The sequence below is a fragment of the Mobula birostris genome, chromosome 24 (genome assembly GCF_030028105.1).
Source record: "Mobula birostris isolate sMobBir1 chromosome 24, sMobBir1.hap1, whole genome shotgun sequence".
Classification (NCBI taxonomy): domain Eukaryota; kingdom Metazoa; phylum Chordata; class Chondrichthyes; order Myliobatiformes; family Myliobatidae; genus Mobula; species Mobula birostris.
Window position 1 is genome coordinate 62,388,016 of NC_092393.1, and position 22,573 is coordinate 62,410,588.

General features: G+C 42.5%; 1 protein-coding gene and 1 long non-coding RNA gene across 5 annotated transcripts in view; one reads left to right on the forward strand and one right to left on the reverse strand.

Moving 5' to 3' along the window:
• The window catches only part of abcc3 (ATP-binding cassette, sub-family C (CFTR/MRP), member 3), a 193,077-nt gene that overhangs the window by 141,580 nt on the left and 28,924 nt on the right, over nucleotides 1-22,573 (reverse strand). For 2 of the 3 annotated variants that reach the window (XM_072242476.1, XM_072242473.1), the window contains exon 2: nucleotides 1,463-1,629. The exons of the other annotated variant lie outside the window; for it this stretch is intronic. In XM_072242476.1, coding sequence (XP_072098577.1) covers nucleotides 1,463-1,629 — 167 coding nt within the window. The remainder of the gene's footprint in view (nucleotides 1-1,462; nucleotides 1,630-22,573) is intronic. 3 annotated transcript variants of the gene reach the window in all.
• LOC140187310 (uncharacterized) overlaps nucleotides 1-22,573 on the forward strand; it is a 110,267-nt gene that overhangs the window by 59,280 nt on the left and 28,414 nt on the right. For both annotated transcript variants that reach the window (XR_011883058.1, XR_011883059.1), the window contains 2 exons: nucleotides 11,114-11,325; nucleotides 15,703-15,815. This is a non-coding gene — a long non-coding RNA (uncharacterized lncRNA). The remainder of the gene's footprint in view (nucleotides 1-11,113; nucleotides 11,326-15,702; nucleotides 15,816-22,573) is intronic.

Sequence of the window (22,573 nt, forward strand, 5' to 3'; positions counted from 1 at the left end):
CAGTCCATAGATGTGCAGGGCAGCCCACAAAAGTCACCATGCTTCCCACACCAACATAACATGCCCACAGCTTACTAACCATAACCCATTAGTGACTTGGACTGTGGGGAGGAAACGGGAGCACCTGGAGGAAACTCATGTGGTCATGGGGAGAGCTTACTAATTCCTTACAGAGGCCTGAACCCCAGTCACAGGTGCTGTAAAAAATTACACAAACCACTACACTACTGTGCCACAACATGTGTAACAAATGTAACGTGGTTATTGCGTTACTCCACTTGCCTGAACTGCACCTTACCTTCACTAATAAAACAAAGCTCCTGTCACCATGGCATACAGCTTGACTCTTCAGAGCTTCATGAAAAAGTACATTAAATGCCATTTCATATTGAGGGGACTTCTAAACAATCTGTCCTCAACAAACTGTTTGCCTACAATCTCTGTAATAGTCTGTAGAAGAAGCAGACCCATGAAGAGTACTGTGATTTGTCAAGTCAGACAGGTCCTTGTTCTCAATCCATAACATCACAGCATCAGGAACCTGATAGACCAACAGCTTCAAAGCTTGGAGGATACATGATCCAATAACCTGCTGAGCCAGATCATTTGGCAGGTGTCCAGTATGAGAGGCCAGAGAGAGGTGAGTGCCTGTGGTGTTTAGCAGGCATCATGGTGTTCACTGACACCATGGAGGTGTAGTCCACTTTATCATTTACTCCAGAGCAGAATCACTGCTGAATCACAGTAACCACTGCTCCAAAAACTGAGAAGCAACTTTGAACATAAACTCCAGATTGAAAAACTTGATTATAATTCAGTTGGTTAAAAAAAACACCTACAGAAAATTCCCTGAAATTTCTTTCACAGAATACACATCTAATGATCTGCCCAGGACATTTTGCAAGAATATCCAAATTTCCCAGATTCAATTCATATCTTAGCAACACAGACTTACCTCCAGCCTGATGTCATGAACATTGATTTCTCCTTCCAGTCATTTTTTCTCCCACCCCCTTCTTCCCTCGTAACCCACAATGTATTATGTAAACAACCAAGAATATTCAATCAAATAATCTATTTACAATATTACTGAGCTATTAAATACAAATATTTTGCACCTTGGCCCCATCACACGTTCCCAGGGCAAGGACACAGTGGGTCAATACTTTGCAGCACCATCTGTAAGATAGGGGTTTGATTTCCTACATTATCTATAAGGAGTTTGTATGTCTCCCCATGACCACATGGGTTTCCTCTGGGTGCTCCATTTGGTCAAACAACCAACTAGAATGTCTTCATGGTACATCTGTAGAAATTTTCAAGTCTTTGGTGTCATACTAAGTCTTCTCAACCTCCTAATGAAATATAGCTGCTGCCGTGGCTTCTTTGTAATTGCAACAACACATTGGGCCCGGGATGGATCCTCAGAGATGTTGACAGCCAGGAAGTTGGAAGTGCTCACCCTTTCCAGTGCTGCAGCCTCAGTGAGGACTAGTGTGTGCTTCCCTGACTTCCTCCTCCTGAAGTCAACAATCAATTCCTTGGTCTTACTGATGTTGAGCGCAAGGTTGTTGTGGCAACACCACTCAGCCAGCTGATCCATCTCATTCCTCGTCACCATCTGAAATTCTGCCAATGATAGTTGTGTTATCAGCAATTTTACAGATACCATTTGAGCTGTGCCTTGCCATACATTCGTAGGTATAGAGAGATTAGAGCAGTGGATTAAGCATGTATACTTGAGGTGTACCAGTGTTAATTGTCAGCAAGGAGTAGGTTTTATTTCCAATCCACATTGACTGTGGTCTCTTGATGAGGAAGTCAAAGGTAATGCTGCAGAGGAAGGTACAGAGGTCCAAGTTTTGGAGCTTGATGATTGGAACTGAGGGTATGATGGTGTTGAACACTGAGCTGTAATCAATAAACAGCAGCCTGATGTAGGAATTTCTATTGTCCAGGTGATCCAAGGCCAAGAGGACAGTGGGTGAAATTGCATCTGCTATAGACCTATTTGTGGTGATAGGAAAATTGCAGAGGGTCCAGGTCCTTGCTTATCCAGGAGCTGATTCAAGCCATGACTAGGCCTATATTTAATGCTTCACCTTAAGTATGGCAATTCTGACCCTGATGGTCTCCCCTTTTCTCCAGAGAATGTAACTGAGTTTAATGAGAGGAAGCGTATGAATAGAGTAGAGACAGCAGATCGTTCACATAACAGCTCGTCATTTGTCTAGCAAAAATAAACTAAAAAACTACAGCAAATCAATGCATGAGAACTGTAGGGACAATGAGCTCACCGCACTACCTATAGCTGTGTGGCAGCATAGTAGTGTAGCAGTTAGTTAATACTTCACAGCATCATCTGTAAGATAGGGGTTTGACTCCCACCACCGTCTGAAGGAGTTTTTGTCTCCCTGAGACCATGTGAGTTTCCTCCAGGTGCTTCAGTTTCCTCCCAGACTCCATATATGTATGGATTAGGGTTAGCGAGTTGTGGACATGCCGACACTTGTGACCTGGCCCCCAACACAATCCTTGCTGATTTGATTTGGTACAAATGATGGATTTTATTGTATGTTTTGATGTACAGTATATGTGACAAATGTTAATCTTTCTCTGATCTGAAGTCTTCACCCAGCCCGACCAGAGTTAATAAACAGTATAATCATTACTGAATTCACTAGCAGTTGACCTGCAGGAGAATGGGTGCACAATGTTCCTAGAATACTTCAGTGCTCATCAGCCTCGCCTTCAGCTCCCCCATTGTTCTTCAACAATCTAGGCGACAGCTGTACACTCGCATACTGCCTTGTGAACTCAGTGAGACAGACAGATCACACACACCATTCACTCCAGGTATAATCATTAATCAGCTCTCGGAAGAAGAAAAGCCACCAGCCGTTGATGTTCAGCAGTAGGAATCGTCTCAGTGTGGACTCTAGGGTCTGTGTGAAGTAATAGTTGGCTTATTATTGTCATGTGCACTGAGGTACAGTGAAAAAAGTTGTTTTACACATCACTCACAACACCATGTGTCTTGGCCAATAAAGGCTGGGGTGTAAAACAACATATGGCAACTGAGAGCACAGGCAAAGTAGAGACACACAGGAAATGGTGACCAAATCTAGGGAACAGTTTTGTTGTATTAAACAGTAGGGTACAATGGTCCATTGTTCTGAAGGGTAGTAGCAAGCACCATGCTTCCTTTGCCTATGGGTAACAGAGTCACATGATGGCTAGCATAATGCAACTGCAGCAGCAGCTGAGAGATCTGGGTTCAATCCCTGCTACTGTCCGTGAAGAGTTTGTACATTCTCCCCGTGACCATGTGGGTTTCCTGCAGGTGCTCTGGTTTCCTCCTAACACTCCAGAGGTGTACAGATTAGGGTTAGTAGATTGTGTGCATGCTATGTTGGTGTCAGAAGCGTGGGCAGCCCAGCACAATCCCGTTGATTTGATTTGACACAGACAATGCATCTTGCTGTGTGTTTCCATGTAGATGTAATAAATAATGCTAATCTTTGTCTTTGCCTGTCTTTGATCAACGTTCTCATGCCTGGGAATGTGTGACAGGGCGGAGCAGGGCGCTGCTTTACTCTGAATCCATTGACGCTCTTTTTCAGTCCTTTATTTCCAGGCTAGTGTTTTGTTGTTTTTTTTTGGCATTTTTCTACTTATTTTCATAAAAATTAACTTTATTCAGTTTAATATAACTGTTATAAATGTTGCAAACGTGATCCTCGTTGTCCAAGATGCATTCCAGTTTGGTCTGGTACATTAATTTGAACGCGCAGGAATGCAAGAATTTGAAGGGAGTAGTGGACTCTGACCAATACATTAGGAGCACATCCCCCCCCCCTCACCAGAGGTACCTACATGAGGTGCTGCCTCAAAGAGGCAACATCTATCATCAGAGATCCTCAGCATCTGGGCCACGCCAGTTTCTTGCAGCTCACGTTAGGCAGGAGATACAGAAGCCCAAAGTCCCACATCTCCAGGTTCAGGAACACTCCTTCCCTTCAATCATTCAGTCATTGAACTGACCTAAACAACCCTCCCTAATCACTGCCTGTGGATAGCTTTCTGCTATAATGAACTTGGTCTTTGTTCTAATTCCATTCCTTCTTATAAAATTTATGTTTTAAATGTAAATGCTAATATGAAACGATGAGCCTGAGATGCGGCTGCAAGTAAGCTTGTCATTGCACCTGTGCACACATGGACTCCTGCATTCGACAATAAACTGAACCTTGAGTTCTTGCTGCATCCTCCTGTTCCAAGAGGTCTCCAATGAGCCAGCAGCACTATATACTTCCCCTACCCACCAGCCAAGACACCCAGGCTCTTGGATCAAATAGACTCAGCAACAATTTGTTGCCTGGAACTCTGAACAGCCCCAGGGGTAGACTGCTCTGTGTGGCTCTCTGGCCCAGATCCTTAGTTTAAGTGAAAGGACCTGCATACAGAAAGCCCTGCACTGGAGATGCCCCTTGCTGTCTGATCAAAAGCAAACAAGTTCCAAAGAAGTGGAAAGTGTGTAGAAGTCCAGACAGAAGACACATTAGAGGTGTGAAACAGCATATAGGAATTTTAGAAAAACAACTTATACTGTGTGTGAGAGAGATACACAGATGTCCCATTCCAGATAAGGAGGAAAATTTCTTCAAAGTGGGCATGCCTTGAGGAGAATTCAGTCAAGCCGTAGTATGAAGACAAACAATATAGGAAATGTTTAGTCTACTCCAAGGTTCTGAGTTTCTCTATTGAGATTGGTCAGTTGTTGGTGTGCATCTGTACCTAGATCACACCTCTCCCCTTCAGACCTACAGAGTCCCGTAAACAGAACATTCTTCTAGATGGCACATGCCAGCAAAACGCCTTTCTCCATGATTTTTGCCTGACTTACTGAGTTCTTCCAGCTTCATTTGCTGTGACATATTTTCCCCCAACAATGACCTCCTGCAGTTAGAGTATTCCCCAGCGGCCAAGTAAAGTAGTCTAACACCTGGATAATCTACACACCCTCATTCTCAGCATGAAAGGCTTGGATAGCGAAGCTCCCTGTGGTCCTGTCACAATGGATGTTGAGAGGGTTTAGGCACATGGTGAAATCCCTAACAATCTGACCCATACAACAAAACCCACACCAGGAGCACAGAGCATTTCCTGCACATCTCTAATTCCTTGCTCCTGACTGACTGCTAGTCAGATATACCAAGGCAATTTGTTCTGCCATTTATAAGGTTGGATCATGTTGACCCTGTCCTGCACACAGAGTTTACAAGTCAGTCAAAAACGTACTGTACACATAGGTGGAACATTTTGGAAAATGATGGCATAAGCATAACGTGCTGCTACAGTATCACTATTATGGTCAGAAACGAGAGCAAATCATACTCTGATAAAGAAGCAATGTGCAGCTGAAGTACAACCACCGATGGTATCATCAGCGTACTTGTTACAGCTACAAACCTCAGAGGCACAGATGCACACTACAGACTGCACCACAAACCCTTCTCCACACAGCTGCAACCATTGCTGGAGCAGAGAGTGGCTGCTGCCTGTCCCAATCGCCCCTGCCCGCAGGCTGTCCTCCACTCATGTCTGGTTAGAGGACTCATAGCTTTCCTAAATTGGTAACTGCCCCATCATCATGTGACTTACTGACCCCTGACAGCATGCCCATCTCATTGTCAGGGACTTGATTGCTATTTGCTATTAAGATTCTTAGCAGTGTGGAGGATCAGAAGGATCTCAGAGTCTACATCCACACATCCCTCAAAGTTGCCACGCAAGTTGAAAGGGTGATTAAGAAGGGGTATAGTGCATTGGCCAACATTAATTGGGGGATTGAGTTCAAGAGCCGTGAGATAATGTTGCAGCTCTATAAAACCCTGGTTAGACCACACAGAGTATTCTATTCAGTTCTGGTTGCCTCATTACAGGAAACTTTAGAGAGGGTGCAGAGGAGATTTACCAGGATGCTCTATGGATTTTTGGCGTCTTTTATGAGGATAAGTGGAGAAAACTAGGTTTTTTCTCTTCAAGGTGAAAGTGGATGAGAGATGAATTGATAGAGGTGCATAAGATGATGAGAGGTAGACAGAGTGGATAGCCAGAAACTTTTTCCAAGGGCAGAATCACTAATTCGAGGGGGCATAATTTTAAGGTAATTGAAGTATAAGAGGGACGTCAGAGTAGATTTATTTATTTATTTGTTTATTTATTTATTTTACACAGAGAGTGGTTAGGACATTTAATAGGCTACAAAAGGCTCATGGATGAAAGAAAAATAGAGGATTACAAAGGAAGGAAGGATACACTGATCTTAGAGTAGGTTAAAAAGTCGATACAACATCAGGGATCAAAAGCCCTGTACTGTTATATGTTCTATGTTCTAAATTATTACTCAGCTTAGTGTGTACGTATGTGTATGTGTAGGAATAAACCACTTGGTGCCTTAAAACATGTTGTCTATTTAAAGATCAGATTGTAACTTTAAATCTGTTTTCACCTTTATCGCCAATAACCTTTCACTCCTTGCTTATCGACAACATCTCTCCCTCTGTCTTAAAAACATTCAATAGATCTGCTTCCACTGCAGTAACAGGATCCAGTCTCATGTGTATCAGAATAACAAAGGCCTCATCTCCTTAAATGATTGACCCCTTATTTTTAAAAAGCAAGCTTTCATTTTAATTTCCCCCACAAGGAGGAAGAGCCTCACCATATCCACCTCATCAAGATCTGCATGTTTCTATCAAGGTCTTTCTTTGCTCTTCTAAACTTTAGCAGATACAGCCCAGCCAGTACAACCTATTCCAAGTATTGGTCTATCAAACATACTCCAAACTACAGTACTTCAGACATAGTAACATCTTTCCTTGCACAAAGATATTGTTACTGTGCACAGTAGCCCAGGTGAGTTCTCATTAATAAGGCGGGCAGCACAGTTTCACATGGGTAGCGTAATGCTATTACAGCACCAGCAACCCGGGTTCATTAGGGGTTTAAGAGACCTGCTGTCTCTTAGGGGTTTGTATGTTCTTCCTGCGATCATGTGGATTTCTCAGGATGTCCTGATTTCCTCTTACATTCCAAAGAAATACCAGATAGTAGGTTAATTGATCATATAACTGATTGGGCTGGAGCCAGTAGGAGCTGTTATGTGCCAAATCTCTAAATAAATCAAAATAAAACTTCCAATAACATCTACAACTGAAGCATGATTTGCCTTCACTTGTTCTTAATTGCAGCAACACGCACAAAGCTGGAGGAATTTATCAGATAAGGTAGCATCTCTGGAGAGATCTGGCTGACCTGCTGAGTTCCTCCGACTTTTTGTGCGTAGATGTGCACATCTGCACCCTTGCGTCTGCATTGAATTCCCCTTGCAATGAACAATAACACTGGCTTTCCCATGAGCTTGCCCTTTGGGAATTATCACTGTGCTCATAGACACCGCTGCATTTCAGAGCTCCACAATCTCTCATCTTTTGGAAAATGGGTTATTTTAAATCTGCCCTGTCAAAATGGACAATTGCACATGTCCCACATTGTTATCCAGTTGCCAGATTTTCATCTTTTCACTCAGCCTATCTCCTTGGGGATCTAGCCTCAAGATGGCTCTGGATGAAGAGAGCAAGCCCATAGGGATCTGCAGCACATGCTGTCTGAATACAAGTCAAGGCTTCATCACCTGGGTGAGAGTGTATCATGTTGAAAGACCCAAAACACCTGATGACCCCAAATTACCTCACAGATGATACGTTCTTCAAGAATAACAGGAGTCTCCTTGTGGCGCTATTTGCTTCCTACCCATCCTTATCACTGGCAAACTTCATTTTGGTGCCTTCATCCAGGTGGGATTTATAAATTGTGTCTGGCACTGATCTCAGCTGCATACCACACAATACACCTTACCGATGGGTAGCTAATCTTCTACCCACACGTTGTTTTGTTTAGCTTGTGACAAGAATACACATAGATTACGATGTAGCTGTCCTGTGCTGGCACCAGTGGAATCAGCAGCTGGTCTGCCACCTGTCTTCAGGAGAGAGAGAGATAAGGAAAACAATGGAGCAGCATTTGTAATGAAGGGACGGGAGAGAGAGTAACAGAAGGAGAGAGCTGTCAAGAGCAGCTCCCCCTTTGAACCCTGAACTGTTTGAAGTGATGGACAGGTGATACCCCAGCAGGGGGATAAAAAGGGACAGGTTCGCTAAGGCAGCACACACACACGACACCCGAGGTAACGAGACCCTGGAAGCAGTGCATCTCTCACAAGTCCGTGGGAAGTTCTGAAAGGCACGATCGGTGGGAACCTGGTCTGTGTCCACCCTTGCCTGGGTGCCAGGTTCACCGCAGAGAAATGATCATATCTGGAAACGGAGGGGTCACGGTCGGTGACCTCAGATGACATCACAAAGGATTCGCCCGAAAGCTGACTGCGAAGGTCTGTGTGTGGAAGCCGTTTTGAATATTCATTCGCTTTGCTCTCTCTCTCCTCCCCCCCCCCACTGTCCATCTCCCACGGCAGCGATTACTGCAAACTGAACTGAACTAAATTGAACTGAGCTTTGCATCACTTTGAAACTGGTCATTTACCCCTTGACAACGATAGAGCTTGATTGATCCTGTTATCTTAATTCTGTGTACATGTATGTTTATCATTGCTGAACTGTTGCATTCATTATCCTTTTGATTAGAGTACTGTGTTGCTTGTTTCTTTAATAAAACTTTCTTAGTTCTATTAATCCAGACTCCAACTGAGTGATCCATTTCTGCTGGTTTGGCAACCCAGTTACGGGGTACGTAACAAGCTGTACACATGTGTAGGGTAGAATGACAATAAACTTGGAACAATGCATTAACTCTGTCTTGAGCTTTTATTTTAGAAAACCTACGGCACAATACAGGCCCTTCGTCCCACTATTCTGTGCAATAAGTTTTAAGAGATATAGAGCAATAAATATTAAGAAAAAACAAGAAATACTGTAAAAAATAAATATTTTGTACAATAAATATTAGGAGATATAGAGCACTACAGCATTGAAACAGGCCCTTTGGTCCATCTAGTTCATGCCAATATATTATTCTGGCAAATCCCACTGACCCACATCTGGACCCTAGCCTTTCATGCCCCCCTACCCATGTACTGAACCAAAGTTCTCTTAAGTGTTGCAACCAAACCCATATCCACCACTTCCATTGGCAGCTCATTCCACTCGACCACCCTCTGAGTTAAGAGGTGCCCTCTCAGGTTCCCTTCAAGTATTTCATCTTTCACCCCTCATCTATGACCCCTGATATTAGTCTCACCCAACCTCAATGGAAAAAGCCTGCCTGATTTATACTGCTGGAGGAAATCACACAGGGGATGCAGAGGGAGATCACAGAGTCGAGGAAAGAGGACTGGGTCGAGACAACAGAGACTTACGGAGAAGAGGAGTTTGGTGGGTAATAAAATGGATGAGTTCACGGCGCTAGCCAGGAGTCAGAGAACATTTCGGGAGAGCAGTGTCATGTGTTTTACTGGAACAGGGCTGCGCAAGGACATACCCAATCAAAACTTTCCCATGGACGGCTTCCAGAACTTTCGGGCTGACCGGAAGTGCACTGAGAGCGGTAAGCGTAAAGGAGTTGGGTGCTTACTGTTCTGGTTAACAACAGATGGTGCAATCTGGGTCATATTACGATCGAGGAATATGTTTGTAGACCAGATATTGAACTTTTTGCTGTTGGACTTCGGCCATATTCCACTGAGATACAACACTGGGCGGCACTGGAAGTTGTTCCTGCCTGCGGCCATCGAACTTGCAGCTCCTCCTGTGGAGGGTCAGACACCCTGAGCCAATAGGCTGGTCCTGGACTTATTTTCCATCTGGCATAGTTTGCATTTTGTTGTTTGATTGTTTGTGGTTTTTGTATTGCTATATTTATGCTCTAATCTTGGTTGGTGTGGCTGTAACGAAACCCAATTTCCCTCGGGATCAATAAAGTCTATCTATCTAAATTTGTACACTTCTATCAAATTTCCTCTCATTCTCTTACGCTCCAGGGAATAAAGTCCGAACCTGTTCAACCTTTCACTTTAACTGAATTTATAGAACCTTTTTCAAATGTTTTCTGGAGATTTAACCATAGTACACTAGTTCCATTGTATCCACAGAGAATCTTCAAAGAATTCTAATCACTTCAGCAAACGTGATTCGCTTTCATAACACCATAAGATATAGGAGCAGAATTTGAGACCCTTACTAATCAAGAACCTATCAATCTTCACCTCAACTCCTATAGATGTACCGTGGAGAACATTCTGACAGACTGCATCACTGTCTGGGGGGTGGGGGGAGAGCTACTGCACAGGACCGAAAGAAGCTGCAGAGGGTTGTAAATTTAGTCATCTCCTTCTTGGGTACTAGCCTAGAAAGTACCCAGGACATCTTCAGGAGCGATGTCTCAGAAAGGCAGTGTCCATTATTGAGGACCCCCAGCACCCAGGTCATGCCCTTTCCACTGTTACCATCAGGTAGGAGGTACAGGAGCCTGAAGGCACACACTCAGCGGTTCAGGAAGAGCTTCTTCCCCTCTGCCATCCGATTCCTAAATGGACATTGAACCCATGAACACTACCTCACTTTTTTAACATATATTATTCCTGTTTTTTTGAATGATTTTTAACCTATTCAATATACGTATACTGTAATTGATTGATTTATTATTTATTATTATTTTATTTTTTTCTTCTATATTATGTATTGCATTGAACTGCTGCTGCTAAGTTACCAAATTTTATGACACATGCCGGTGATAATAAACCTGATTCTGATTCTGAAATATATCCAGTGACTTGGCCTCCACGGCAAGCTGTGGCAATAAATTCCATAGATCCACCACCCTCTAGCTAAAGAAATCTCTCCTTACCTCTGTTCTAAATGGGTGTCCTTCTATTCTGAGGCTGTGCCCTCTGGTCCTAGACTCTCTCACTACTGGAAACATCCTCTCCACATCCACTCTATGGATGCCTTTTAATATTTGATAGGCTTCAATGAGATTTCCACCAGATTACATATTATTATTGATTCTTGTGTAAATTTTACATCCTCTGCAGGATATGAGCAAACCCAGGCGTGCGACGGAGAAAAGTCTATGCAAAGGTCTATGTTGATTACAGGACAGCTTGGATGGGTAGTGCATATATGAATACCTGGAAGCTGGGATCTTTTATACAGAACCCTTTGCAGAAGAGTCAATGCATAAAGCCACAAAAGATAAAAATCCAAATTATGGAGAGCAAGATCAGGCAATGGAAGGCGAAGGCTGGTGAGTTAATTGGTCTGCTCACATTCTTGCTGAGTATAATTTTCCACATCATGATGCTATCTGATTGTTTACTAGCAAGATAAACACCCTAATATACATAAATAACCCCAACGGTAAGCTCAGAATCTGCACAATCATCAGTTTACATAGGAGACAACATCAGTATGAATTAGAAGATGCAGGACCTGATTTTCTCAGTTGGAGATAGAAATCAATGGTGGGCAAAGCTGAAGCAGATCAGTTGCCCATGTAAGGATCCAATATTTAACTGCACTGTTAGACATTAAGCACGGGCCACATGTGCAATGGACAGCTGACCCAGCACCAGTGGGAATGCAGCATTACACAGTCCCATGAGTTCTCAGTTCTGAATCCTACCTGCAAATACACCACCACCCTTTTGTCAAAATCCAGTAACTCTCTCCCAAACAGGATGTAACACTTCATTAAATGCATCAGATCAAGCAATCCTCCAGCATTCTGCATGTGTTGCTCAAGATTTCCAACATCTGCATATATAGTGCAAAAAGAGAACAACTATAGTGAGGTAGTGTTCATAGATTGTTGACAAATCTGATGGCAGAGGGTAAAAAGCTGTTCTGAAAACATTGAGTGTGCAGCTTCAGGCTCCTTTACCTCCTCCCTGATGGCAATAATGTACCTTTTACTGTTAATATCCTTACAAAATATGAAAATAACATATTCAGAAGAACCGTGCTACTAAAGGGTTAATTGGGGACGAAAAAGAAAACAAATCTGCATTGGAACCATGCCGGAAGCTGAGTGTGTACTAGAGAAGGATTTGCTCTCCATCTTCAGCAGAGAGAACTGCCACTGTCCCCCTAAGGGCAGATGAGCTAACAGATCTGTTGGGAACAGACAAGGAAGATAATGTATTTAAGAGGTAGACCGTTATCAAAGTACAATGCAATGTACCTCAGATTAGTTACCAAGAAAAAATGTAAACACTTCAGCCACGATTTTATATGCCTCCTTGGAGTCAAGTTGGATGATGCAGGGTCTGCAAGCAGTGTACTAGGTTTCAAAGAACGGAGAGATTAATCTACTGAATTTTGAAAGTCTAAACAGAGAGGATGTTTCCAATAGTGGGAGAGTCTAGAACCAGAGGGACAGCCTCAGAATAGATTGGACATCCCTTTGGAAGTGACAAAGAGGAATTTCTGTAGCCAGAGAGTGGCAGATCTACAGAGTTTATTGCCACAGGCTGCTGTAGACAGTCATTGGGAATATTTAAAGTGAAGGTTGATAGATTCTTGATTAGCAAGGGTATCAAAGGTTATGAGAAGAAAGCAGGAGACTGGAGTTGAGAGAGGGAAAAAAATCAGCCACGTGGAATGCTGGCATAGCCTCGACGGACCAAATGGCCTATTTATGCTCCAAATTATAAACCTAATTAACACTACTAGGCAAAGATTTTGCATCACTAATTTGAAACAAAACTAATTTGCAGTTCTCAAGACAAAAGGCAATGTAGAGAACCGTTGAAACTATTCAAAAATAGCACAATTCCTAATGCATACGTGGCCTTTCAGAATCCATCTGATAAAGCTCCATGAGTCTCATTCACAAATTGAAGACCATAGACATAGCAGCAGAAATAGTCTATTTGGCCCATCAATTCTGCTCTGCCATTTCATCATGGCTGATCCATTTTCCTCTCAGCTCCAATCTCCTGCCTCCCCCACTCTCATATCTCTTCATGCCCTGATCAATCAAAAGTCTATTAACCTCTGCCTTAAATATACATACACACTTGGCCTCCACAGCTGCCTGTGGTAACGAATTCCGTAGATTCACCGGTCTCCAGCTAAAGAAGTCTATTATACTGAGGAGACAGTGTCTGCCAAAGTCACTGCACGTGAGACGCAAGACAATTGTACTGTGGAGCCCAGGCTCACTCTCCGTGTTGCTGCGTAGGTTGCTGCCTGCACCAAGAGTGGGGAACAGTAGAAAAGAGCTACTTTTAAATAGCAGATAAAAATACAAGGAACTGTAACAAAACCAATGTTCCCACTGATGTACAGTATATTAATGACCTAGACGGTCACAGAATTATTCATCGGGCACAGAATGATTCAGCAGGTACAGGAGCCTCAGGATCTACACCATCAGGTGGTACCCCTCAACCATCAGACCTGTTGGGCGTGACCTTTCATCGATTTATTAAGTATGCCTGCAAGAAAATGAATCTCAGGGTTGATATGGTGACTTATATGTAATTTGATAAGAAATTTACTTTGAGATTTAATTCAATAGACTGAAAAGAAAACGGTGGACTGGTGAAAAATGAAGGCACATGGCAGATTTCATTTACAGCAAAAAAAACTGCCAAGTCATTAATATGAAGATGTGAGCTGGCAGATGCTAGAAGTTGATATGATTGTTAGATTAATCTTATAGTAGGTTAAAAGGTTGGCACAACATCATAGGCTGATGGGCCTTAATTGTGCTGTAATGTCCTATGTTCTAGGAATTCAGCAGGTTAGGGAGCATCTAGAGAGAGTGCAGATGTAGCGTGTGGGCCTGAAACGTTACCTATCCACTTTCTTTCACAGATGCTGCCTGATCTGCTGAGTTCCAACAGCATTTTGTGCGTATAAAGTAATTGATTTGATAGTAAGAATGAGGAAATTTTCAAGGGTGTGAGTGCAGAGATGTCTGTGGAATACTTGAAAGTGCCAGAAATAATAAGAAAACAGATTTGAGATCCTTGAAATGATAGTAATACAGAAGCAAGATATCAGTTGGGCTCACACTGTAGTAGCTGCCATTTCTGGGGACCCAAAAACAAGGAGGATATCACAGCCTTGTAGGAATACAGGGGAGGTTTAATAGAATGATTCTAGGGATGAAGGGTCTTAGTTGTGTGGAGAAGTTGAGGAAAGAAGACCAGGTAAGAGGTGTTTAAAATACTGAAAGAGGCTGATGGGAGTAAGAAACTTTGCTTGGAAATGGATAGAAGGATCAATGACCACAGAGCACAGATCACATGGAATAAGCAAAAGAACAAGAAAGATGAGGAAGCTTTTATTTACATAGTGACCAAGAATATGCTGGGTGAACAAAGGTGACAAACCAGCAGTTTCACAACGTTGGGAGTCTGAAGAGATCAGCTACGTCAACAAAGAGTCTTGCAAATATCTGTGGAAGTACACTGGACAATCTGACTGGTACATCACCGCCTAATATGGACACTACTGCACAGGATTGCAAGGTTGCAAAAGGTTGTAGACTCAGCCAGTTCCATCATGGTCCCATCAACCTGCACCCAGACCATTGCCCTTCATAGCCTTACCATCCATGTACCCATCCAAACTTCTCTTAAATGTTTAAACTGAGCTCACATGCACCACTTGTGCTGGCAGCTCATTCCACTCTCTCACAACCTACTGAGTGAAGAAGTTTCCCCTTAACTTTTCACCTTTCACCCTTAACCCATGACCCTTGGTTATAGTCCCATCCAACCTCAGTGGAAAAAGCCCACTTGCATTTACCCTAACTATACCCCTCATAATTTTGTATAACCCTATCAAATCTCCTCTCCATCTTCTGAATTCTAAAGAATACAGTCCTAACCTTGTCAATATTTCCTTACAATTCAGGTCCTCCAGACCTGGCAACATCCTTGTAAATTTTGTCTGTAATCTATCAACTTTATTTACATCTTTCCTGTAGATAGGTGACCAGAACTGCGCACAGTACTCCAAATTAGACTCACCAACATCTTATACAACTTCAACATAACATCCCATCTTCTGTACTCAATACATTGATTTCTGAATAATTATGGAACCTAACCAGATAGGTTTCCTAGGTCCAATAGGATTTGCCCAAAGTGGTAACTTTCAATTTGATGAGCCAAATGGCCCAATTCTGCTCCTATGTCTTATTCCATGTTTATGTAATCACACATTTCACACCTTCAGCCTGGCTAAAGTATTTCATGAGCAAAGCACTTTACCAAAAGAACTATTTGCTCTTCAATCTCTCCCACCCCACAACTCCAATTGGGAATAAGGTACAAAAGCTTGTACGCACATTACGCCAGACTCAAGGACAGCTTTCATCCCACTGTTATAAAATTATCGGACTGTCCCCTAGTACGAAAAGATGGACCATTGATCTCACAATCTACCTCATCATGGCCTTGCACCTTATTGTCTACCTGCACTGCACTTTCTCTGTAAGTGTAACACTTTATTCTGCATTCTGCTATTGCTTTCACGTGCACTCAAAACACTGATGTAATGAAAAGATCTATACGGGCAGCATGCAAACTAGGTTTTTCACTGAAACCCGACATCTGACAATTATAAACCAAGTTAATCATTTATTTTGAATGTTTTTATCACATAGGAAAATACACCAATTTGTATATAGCAAAAGCCCCTGGAGGACAATGGTGTTTCTTGCTGGTTTACAAAGAGAAACAACAGCAATAGCAGCAGAGGAAGTAAACAAAGAATAAGGTAACTGACAAATAACCATTTGATGTAACGTAGCAAGTGTTCCTATTGGGTGATGCACTGCCTGAAAGGTAACAGATTCACTCATAGAGTAACTATCAATAAAGAATTGGCAAAATACTTGTGGGGACAAAGCTCCAGGCCAGGTAAAATGTATGGTATGACTGCCTTCTTCTGTGCTACAATATTTCGACCATAAGAGCACATCAGCCCATCAAATCTGCTCCACCATTCCAACATGACTAATTTATATTCCCACTCAACCCCATTCTTCTGCCTTCTCCCCGTAGCCTTGAATAGAAAATACTACAAAAAGGTAGTGGATACGGACCAGTCCATCACAGGTAAAGCTCTCCCTACCATTGAGCACATCTACATGAAACGCTGTCACAGGAAAGCAGCATCCATCATCAGGGTCCCCAACCACCCATGTCATGCTCTCTTCTCATTGCTGCCATTAGGAAGAAGGTACAGGAGCCACAGGTCCCACACCACCAGGTTCAGGAGCAGTTATAACCACTCAGCCAGCATGCTCCTGAACCGAAGGGGATAACTTCTCTCAACTTCATTGTTCCCACAACCTATGGACTCACTGTCAAGGACTCTTCATCTCGTGTTCTTGATATTTATTTATTCGTATTATTTCTTTCTTTTGTATTTGCATGGTTTTGTTGTCTTCAGCACTCTGGTTGAACACTCTAGTTTGGCAGTTTTTCAGTGATTCTGTTATGGTCATTATTCTATAGATTTATTGAGTATACCCAATTAGAAAATGAATCTCAGGGTTGTACGTGCTGACATATTTGTACTTTGATAATAAACTTCCTTTGACACCTTTACTAATCAAGAAACTATCAACCTCTGCTTTAAATATACACAATGACCTGGCCTCCACAGCTGTCCATGGTAACGAATTCCACAGATCACCTCCATTTGGCAAAAGAAATTCATTCTCATCTCTGTTCTAAAGGGATGTCCCTCTATTCTAAGGCTATGGCCTATCCTTGACATCCTCTCCATATCCACCCTACCTAGGCCTTTCAATATTCAATAGGTTTCAGTGAGATTCCCCCTCATTCCCTGGAATTTACAAGGTTAAAGGGAGACGAGATCAAAGTTTCCAAGATACCTTTTCAGTCCAGGCCTCAAAAAATATGAAGAATGCAACATGGAAACCTGAAAGGGATTTTCCTGTTTCTGGATTAACTAGCAGTCTGGAGTCTTCTATATGTATGGGGTTCAAACTTCAAGTTTCATCTTAAAGACAGCCCCCTTGACACCCTGTCACAAAAGCACTGTGGGGACTCAGACATAAATCACTGAGATACAAGAACATGATAGATGAAACCAAACTAACATGGAAGCATTTCCTCTGAGAACAATAAAATATTTCCTACAACACAATAATTCAGATAAAACAATTACTTTTATTTCAAATCATCCTTTTCCTGTGCTCGTCATAGTTTCCCCCCCCAGTGGGCTCCACCAGACTTGGTTCTTGGCCAGCTAGGTCCATAAAACCGTAAGACCATAAGAATAGGAGCAGAATTAGGCCATCTGGCCCTCAAGTCTGCTCCGCCATTCAATCATGGCTGATAATTTTTTCCTCTACTCAGCCCCACACCCCAGCCTTTTCCCTGTAACCTTTGATGCCGTGTCCAATCAAGAACCTATCAAACTCTGCCTTAAATATATCCAATGACCTGGCCTCTACAACCGCCTGTGGTAATAAATTCCACACATTCACCACCTTCTGCCTAAAGAAATATCTCCATATCTCTGTTTTAAATGGATGTCCCTCTATCCTGAGGCTGTGCCCTCTTGTCCAAGACTCCCCCGCCACGGGAAACATCCTTTCCATATCTACTCTGTATAGGTCTTTCAACATTTGAAAGGTTGCAATAAGATCCCCCCTCATCTTTCTAAATTACAGTAAGTACAGGCCCAGAGGTATCAATCATTCCTCATATGATAACCCTTTTATTCCCAGAATCATCTTTGTGAGCCTCCTCTGAACCCTCTCCAATGCCAGCACATCTTTTCTTAAATGAGGAGCCCAGAACTTTTCACAATACTTAAGGTAAAGCCTCACCAGTGCCTTATAAAGCCTCAGCATCACATCCCTGCTCTTGTATTCTGGACCTCTTGAAATGAATGCTAACATTGCATTTGCCTTCCTCACCACCAACTCAACCTGCAAGTTAACCTTCAGAGTGTTTTGCCCAAGGACTACCAAGATCCTTTACATTTCAGATTTTAGGATTTCCCCCATTTAGAAAATAGACTGCACATTTATTTCTACTGCCAAAGTGCATGACCATGCATTTTCCAACATTGTATTTCATTTGCCACTCTCTTGCCCATTCTCCTAATTTGTCTAAGTCCTTCTGCAGCCGAACTGTTTCCTCAACATTACTTGCCCCTCCACCAATCTTTGTATCATCTGCAAACCTGGCAACAAACCCATCTATTCCATCATCTAAATCATTGATATACAGCATAAAAAGAAGTCTCCACATTGACCCCTGCAGAACACCACGAGCCACTGGCAGCCAACCAGAAAATAATTCTTTTATTCCCACTCACTGCCTCCTACCAATCAGCCAATGCTCTAACCATGCCAGCAACTTTCCTATATTAACATGGGCTCTTAACTTGGTAAGCAGCCTCTTGAGTGGCACTTTGTCAAAGGGCTTTTGGAAGTACAAATATATAACATCCACTGCATCTCCCTTATCTATCCTACGTGTAATCTCCTCAAAGGATTTCAATATGTTCGTCTGGCAAGATTTTCCCTTAAGGAAACCATGCTGACTTTGTCCTATCTTCTCCTGTGTCACCAAATACTCCATAGTCTCATCCTTAACAATTGACTCCAACATCTTCCCAACCACTGAGGTCATGCTAACTGGTCTATAATTTCCTTTCTGCTGCCTTCCTCCTTTCTTAAAGTCTGGAATGACATATAATTTTCCAGTCCTCGGGCACTATGCCAGAGTCCAATGATTTTTGAAAGATCACTACGAATGCCTCCACAATCTCTACTGTGACCTCTTCTACAACCTTAGTGTGTAGCTCATCTGGTCTAGGTGACTTATGTACCCTTATGTCTTTCAGTTTTTTGAGCACCTTCTCCCTTGTAATAGTAACTGCACTCACTTCTCTTCCCTCACAGCCTTCAACATCTGGAACACTGTGTTACATACCCCCCCAGCAGAAATGGACCTCTCAGTTGGAGTCTGGATTACTGGAACTAAGAAAGTTTTATTAAAGAAATAAGCAACACAGTACTCTAATAGTAAGGATATAAATGCAACAGGTTAGCAATGAATAAACACACATGTACACAGAACTAGGATAATAGGATCAATCAAGCTCTATCGTCGTCTAGGGGTAAATGACCAGTTTCAAAGTGACAGAGTTCAGTTTAGTTCAGTTCGCAGTAATCGCCATCGCCGTGGGAAAGAGAGAGAGAGAGCGAATGAATATTCAAATCGGATTCCAAACAGACCTTCGATATTCCTCACAGTCAGCTTTTGGGCGAGCCCTTTGTAATGCCTTCTGAGGTCACCGACTGTGACCCCCCTGTTTCAGATATGATCGTTCCTCTGCAGTGAACCTGGCACCCAGGCAAGGGCGGACACACACCAGGTTCCCGCCGATCGTACCTTTCCACCCTGTGCGTCTATGGCTTGGTCCCGTGATCAGCCCTCCAAAACTCCCACCGACTTGTGGGAGGCACACCGCTTCCAGGGTCTTGTTACCTCGTGGTGTTGTGTGTGTCCTGCCTTAGCGAACCTGTCCCTTTTTATCCCCCTGCTGGGGTATCGCCTGTCCATCACATTTCAAACAGTTCAGGGTTCAAAAAGGAGCCGATCTTGACAGTTCTCAGACCGGTGTTTCCTTCCGTTAAACTCTCTCGTCTCTTCATTAACATTTCCAAATGCTGCTCCATTGTCTTCCTTATCTCTCTTTCTCCTGAAGACAGGTGGCAGATCAACTGCTGATCCCACTGGTGCCAGCACAGGACAGTTAACATCTTAGTCTATGTGTACTTTTTGTAATCCTCTTTCATCACAACTGCTAGTGTCTTCCACAGAGAAGACTGATGCAAAATACTCATTTAGTTGATCAGCCATCTCCTTGTCCCCCATTATTATTTTTCCGGCCTCATTTTCTAGTGATCCTGTATCCACTTTCATCTCTTTCTTTTAAACATACTTGAAAAAACTTTTACCATCCACTTTAATATTGTTTGATAGCTTGCTTTCATATTTCATCTTTTCCTTCCTAATCATTCTTTTAGTTGCTGTCTGTAGGGTTTTAAAAGCTTCCCAATCCTCTGCCTTCCCTCTAGTTTTTGCTTTGTTGTGTGCCCTCTCTTTTGTTTTTACAATAGCTTTGACTTCCCTTATCAGCCATGGTTGTACTATTTTACCATTTGTGAATTTCTTTGTTTTTGGAATGCATCTCTCCTGCACTTTTCTCATTTTTCCCAGAAACTCATGCCATTGCTGCTCTGTTATCATCCCTGCTAGCATCTCCTTACAATTTACTTTGGCCAGCTCCTCTCTCATACCACTGTCATTTCCCTTACTCCAGTGAAACACTGCCACATCAGACTTTACTTTCTCCCTATCAAATTTCAAGTTAAACTCAATCACATTGTGATGACTGGTTCCTAAGGGTTCTTTTACCTTAAGTTCCCTGATCACCTCCAGTTCATTACATAACACCCAATCCAGTATAGCTGATCGTCTAGTAGGCTCAACGACAAACTGCTCAAAAAAGCCATCTTGTAGGCATTCAACAAACTCACTCTTTGGAGATCCATTTCCAACATAGAGGGCTATGTTGAAGTCTAGTATGTTGAAGGCTATGGGGAAGTCTAGTAATTTCTAAGGTATGGATATGTTCGGCACAACTTTGTGGGCCAAAGGGCCTGTATTGTGCTGTAGGTTTTCTATGTTTCTAACCTGATTTTCCCCAATCGACCTACATGTTGAAATCCCCATGGCAATCGCAACATTGCCCTTTTGACACGCCTTTTCTATTTCCTGTGTAATATACTGATTTGATGCCATTCTTTACTTGCAAAGCCACACCACCACCTCTGCCTACCTTCCCATCCCTCCGATACAATGTGTAACCTTGGAGATTCATTCCCAAATACAATCATTCTTCAGCCACGATTCAGTGATGGCCACAACACCATACCTGATGATCTGTAATAGCGCAACAAGATTATCCACTTATTTCTTATACTCATGCATTGGAACACAACATTGTATTTGAGTACTGTATTCTTGATTCTGCATCCCTAATACTGCACACTGATACTCACCCTACCAGCTGCAATTATGTACTATCATCTGCCTGCCCATCCTGACAGTCTAACTGCATGCCACCTTTGCTATTTAACCATCCGTTTTATCCTCAGTCCCTTCAGTCTGGTTCCAACTCCCTGCCAAACCCTCCTAACAGCTTGAAGAAACCTGCCCACAGAATATCGATTCTCCTCGGGTAAAAATGCAATCCAACATTTTTGAACAGGTCATACCTCCCTCAGGAGAGATCCCAATGATTCAAGAACCCGAAACCCTGCCCCCTGCACCAGCTTCTCAGCCATGCATTTATCTGCCAAATCATCCTGTTTCTACCCTCACTGGTCCTTCTAGTTTTTATGGATTGCTATTTTTTTTAAATCAAAAGGTAATTTCCAACTAGCCATATTTTCTTCAGCACAGTATTTCCTCGGAGGATGGTCTGTAAACAGTGCCACCTGCTAAAGTCAAAGAGTTCAAGCGTACAGAAGAAGGTCCTTTGGCCCAATCCGTCCAAGTTTGATTTCTAGACTAGTCCCAGTTCCCCACATTTGGGCCACATCCCTCTAAACTTCTCCTATCCATGAACCTGGTATAGAAACACAAATGCCCTTGAACAGAAAATCCTAAGAAAAGTAGAGGATATGACCCACACCATCATGGATAAAGCCCTCCCAACTACTGAGCACATCTACACGGAGTACAGTTGCAGGAAAGCAGCATCCATCATTAAGGACCCCACCACCCAGGTCATACTCTCTTCTTGCTGCTGCCATCAGGAAGAAGGTACAGGAGGCTCAGGACTTACACCACCAGGTTCAGGAACAGTTATTACCCCTTAACCATCAGGCTCTTGAACCAAAGGGAGATAAATTCACTCAACTTCATCTGCCCCATCACTGAACTGTTCCTACAACCTATGGATTCACTTTCAAGGATTCTTCATCTCATGTTCTCAATATTTATTGCTTATTTATTTATTATCTATTTTTCTCATTTATATTTGCACAGTTTATTGTCTTTTACACATTGCTTATTTGTCTGACCATTAGGGTGTGGTCTTTCATTTATTCTATTGTGTTTCTTGGATTTACTGTGTATGCCCACAAGAAAATGAATCTCAGGGTTGTATATGGTGACACACATGTACTTTGATAATACATTTACTTTGAACCTGTCCAAATGTCTTTCAAACATTGTATCTGTCTCTAACAACTTCTTCTGGCAGCTTGTTCCATCTACCACCACCCTGAGAGAAAATTTTCCCCCTCTTGTCCCCTTTAAATCTTTCCATTTTCACATGAACGAATGCTTAAAGTTGCTCAAAGTTGAGAGTAAACTTATAATCAAAGTACATGTATGTTACCACATACTGCCTTGAGATTCAGGGAGAAAAGATAGAGTAGGTACCCAATCTATGCCCCTCAATTTTATAAA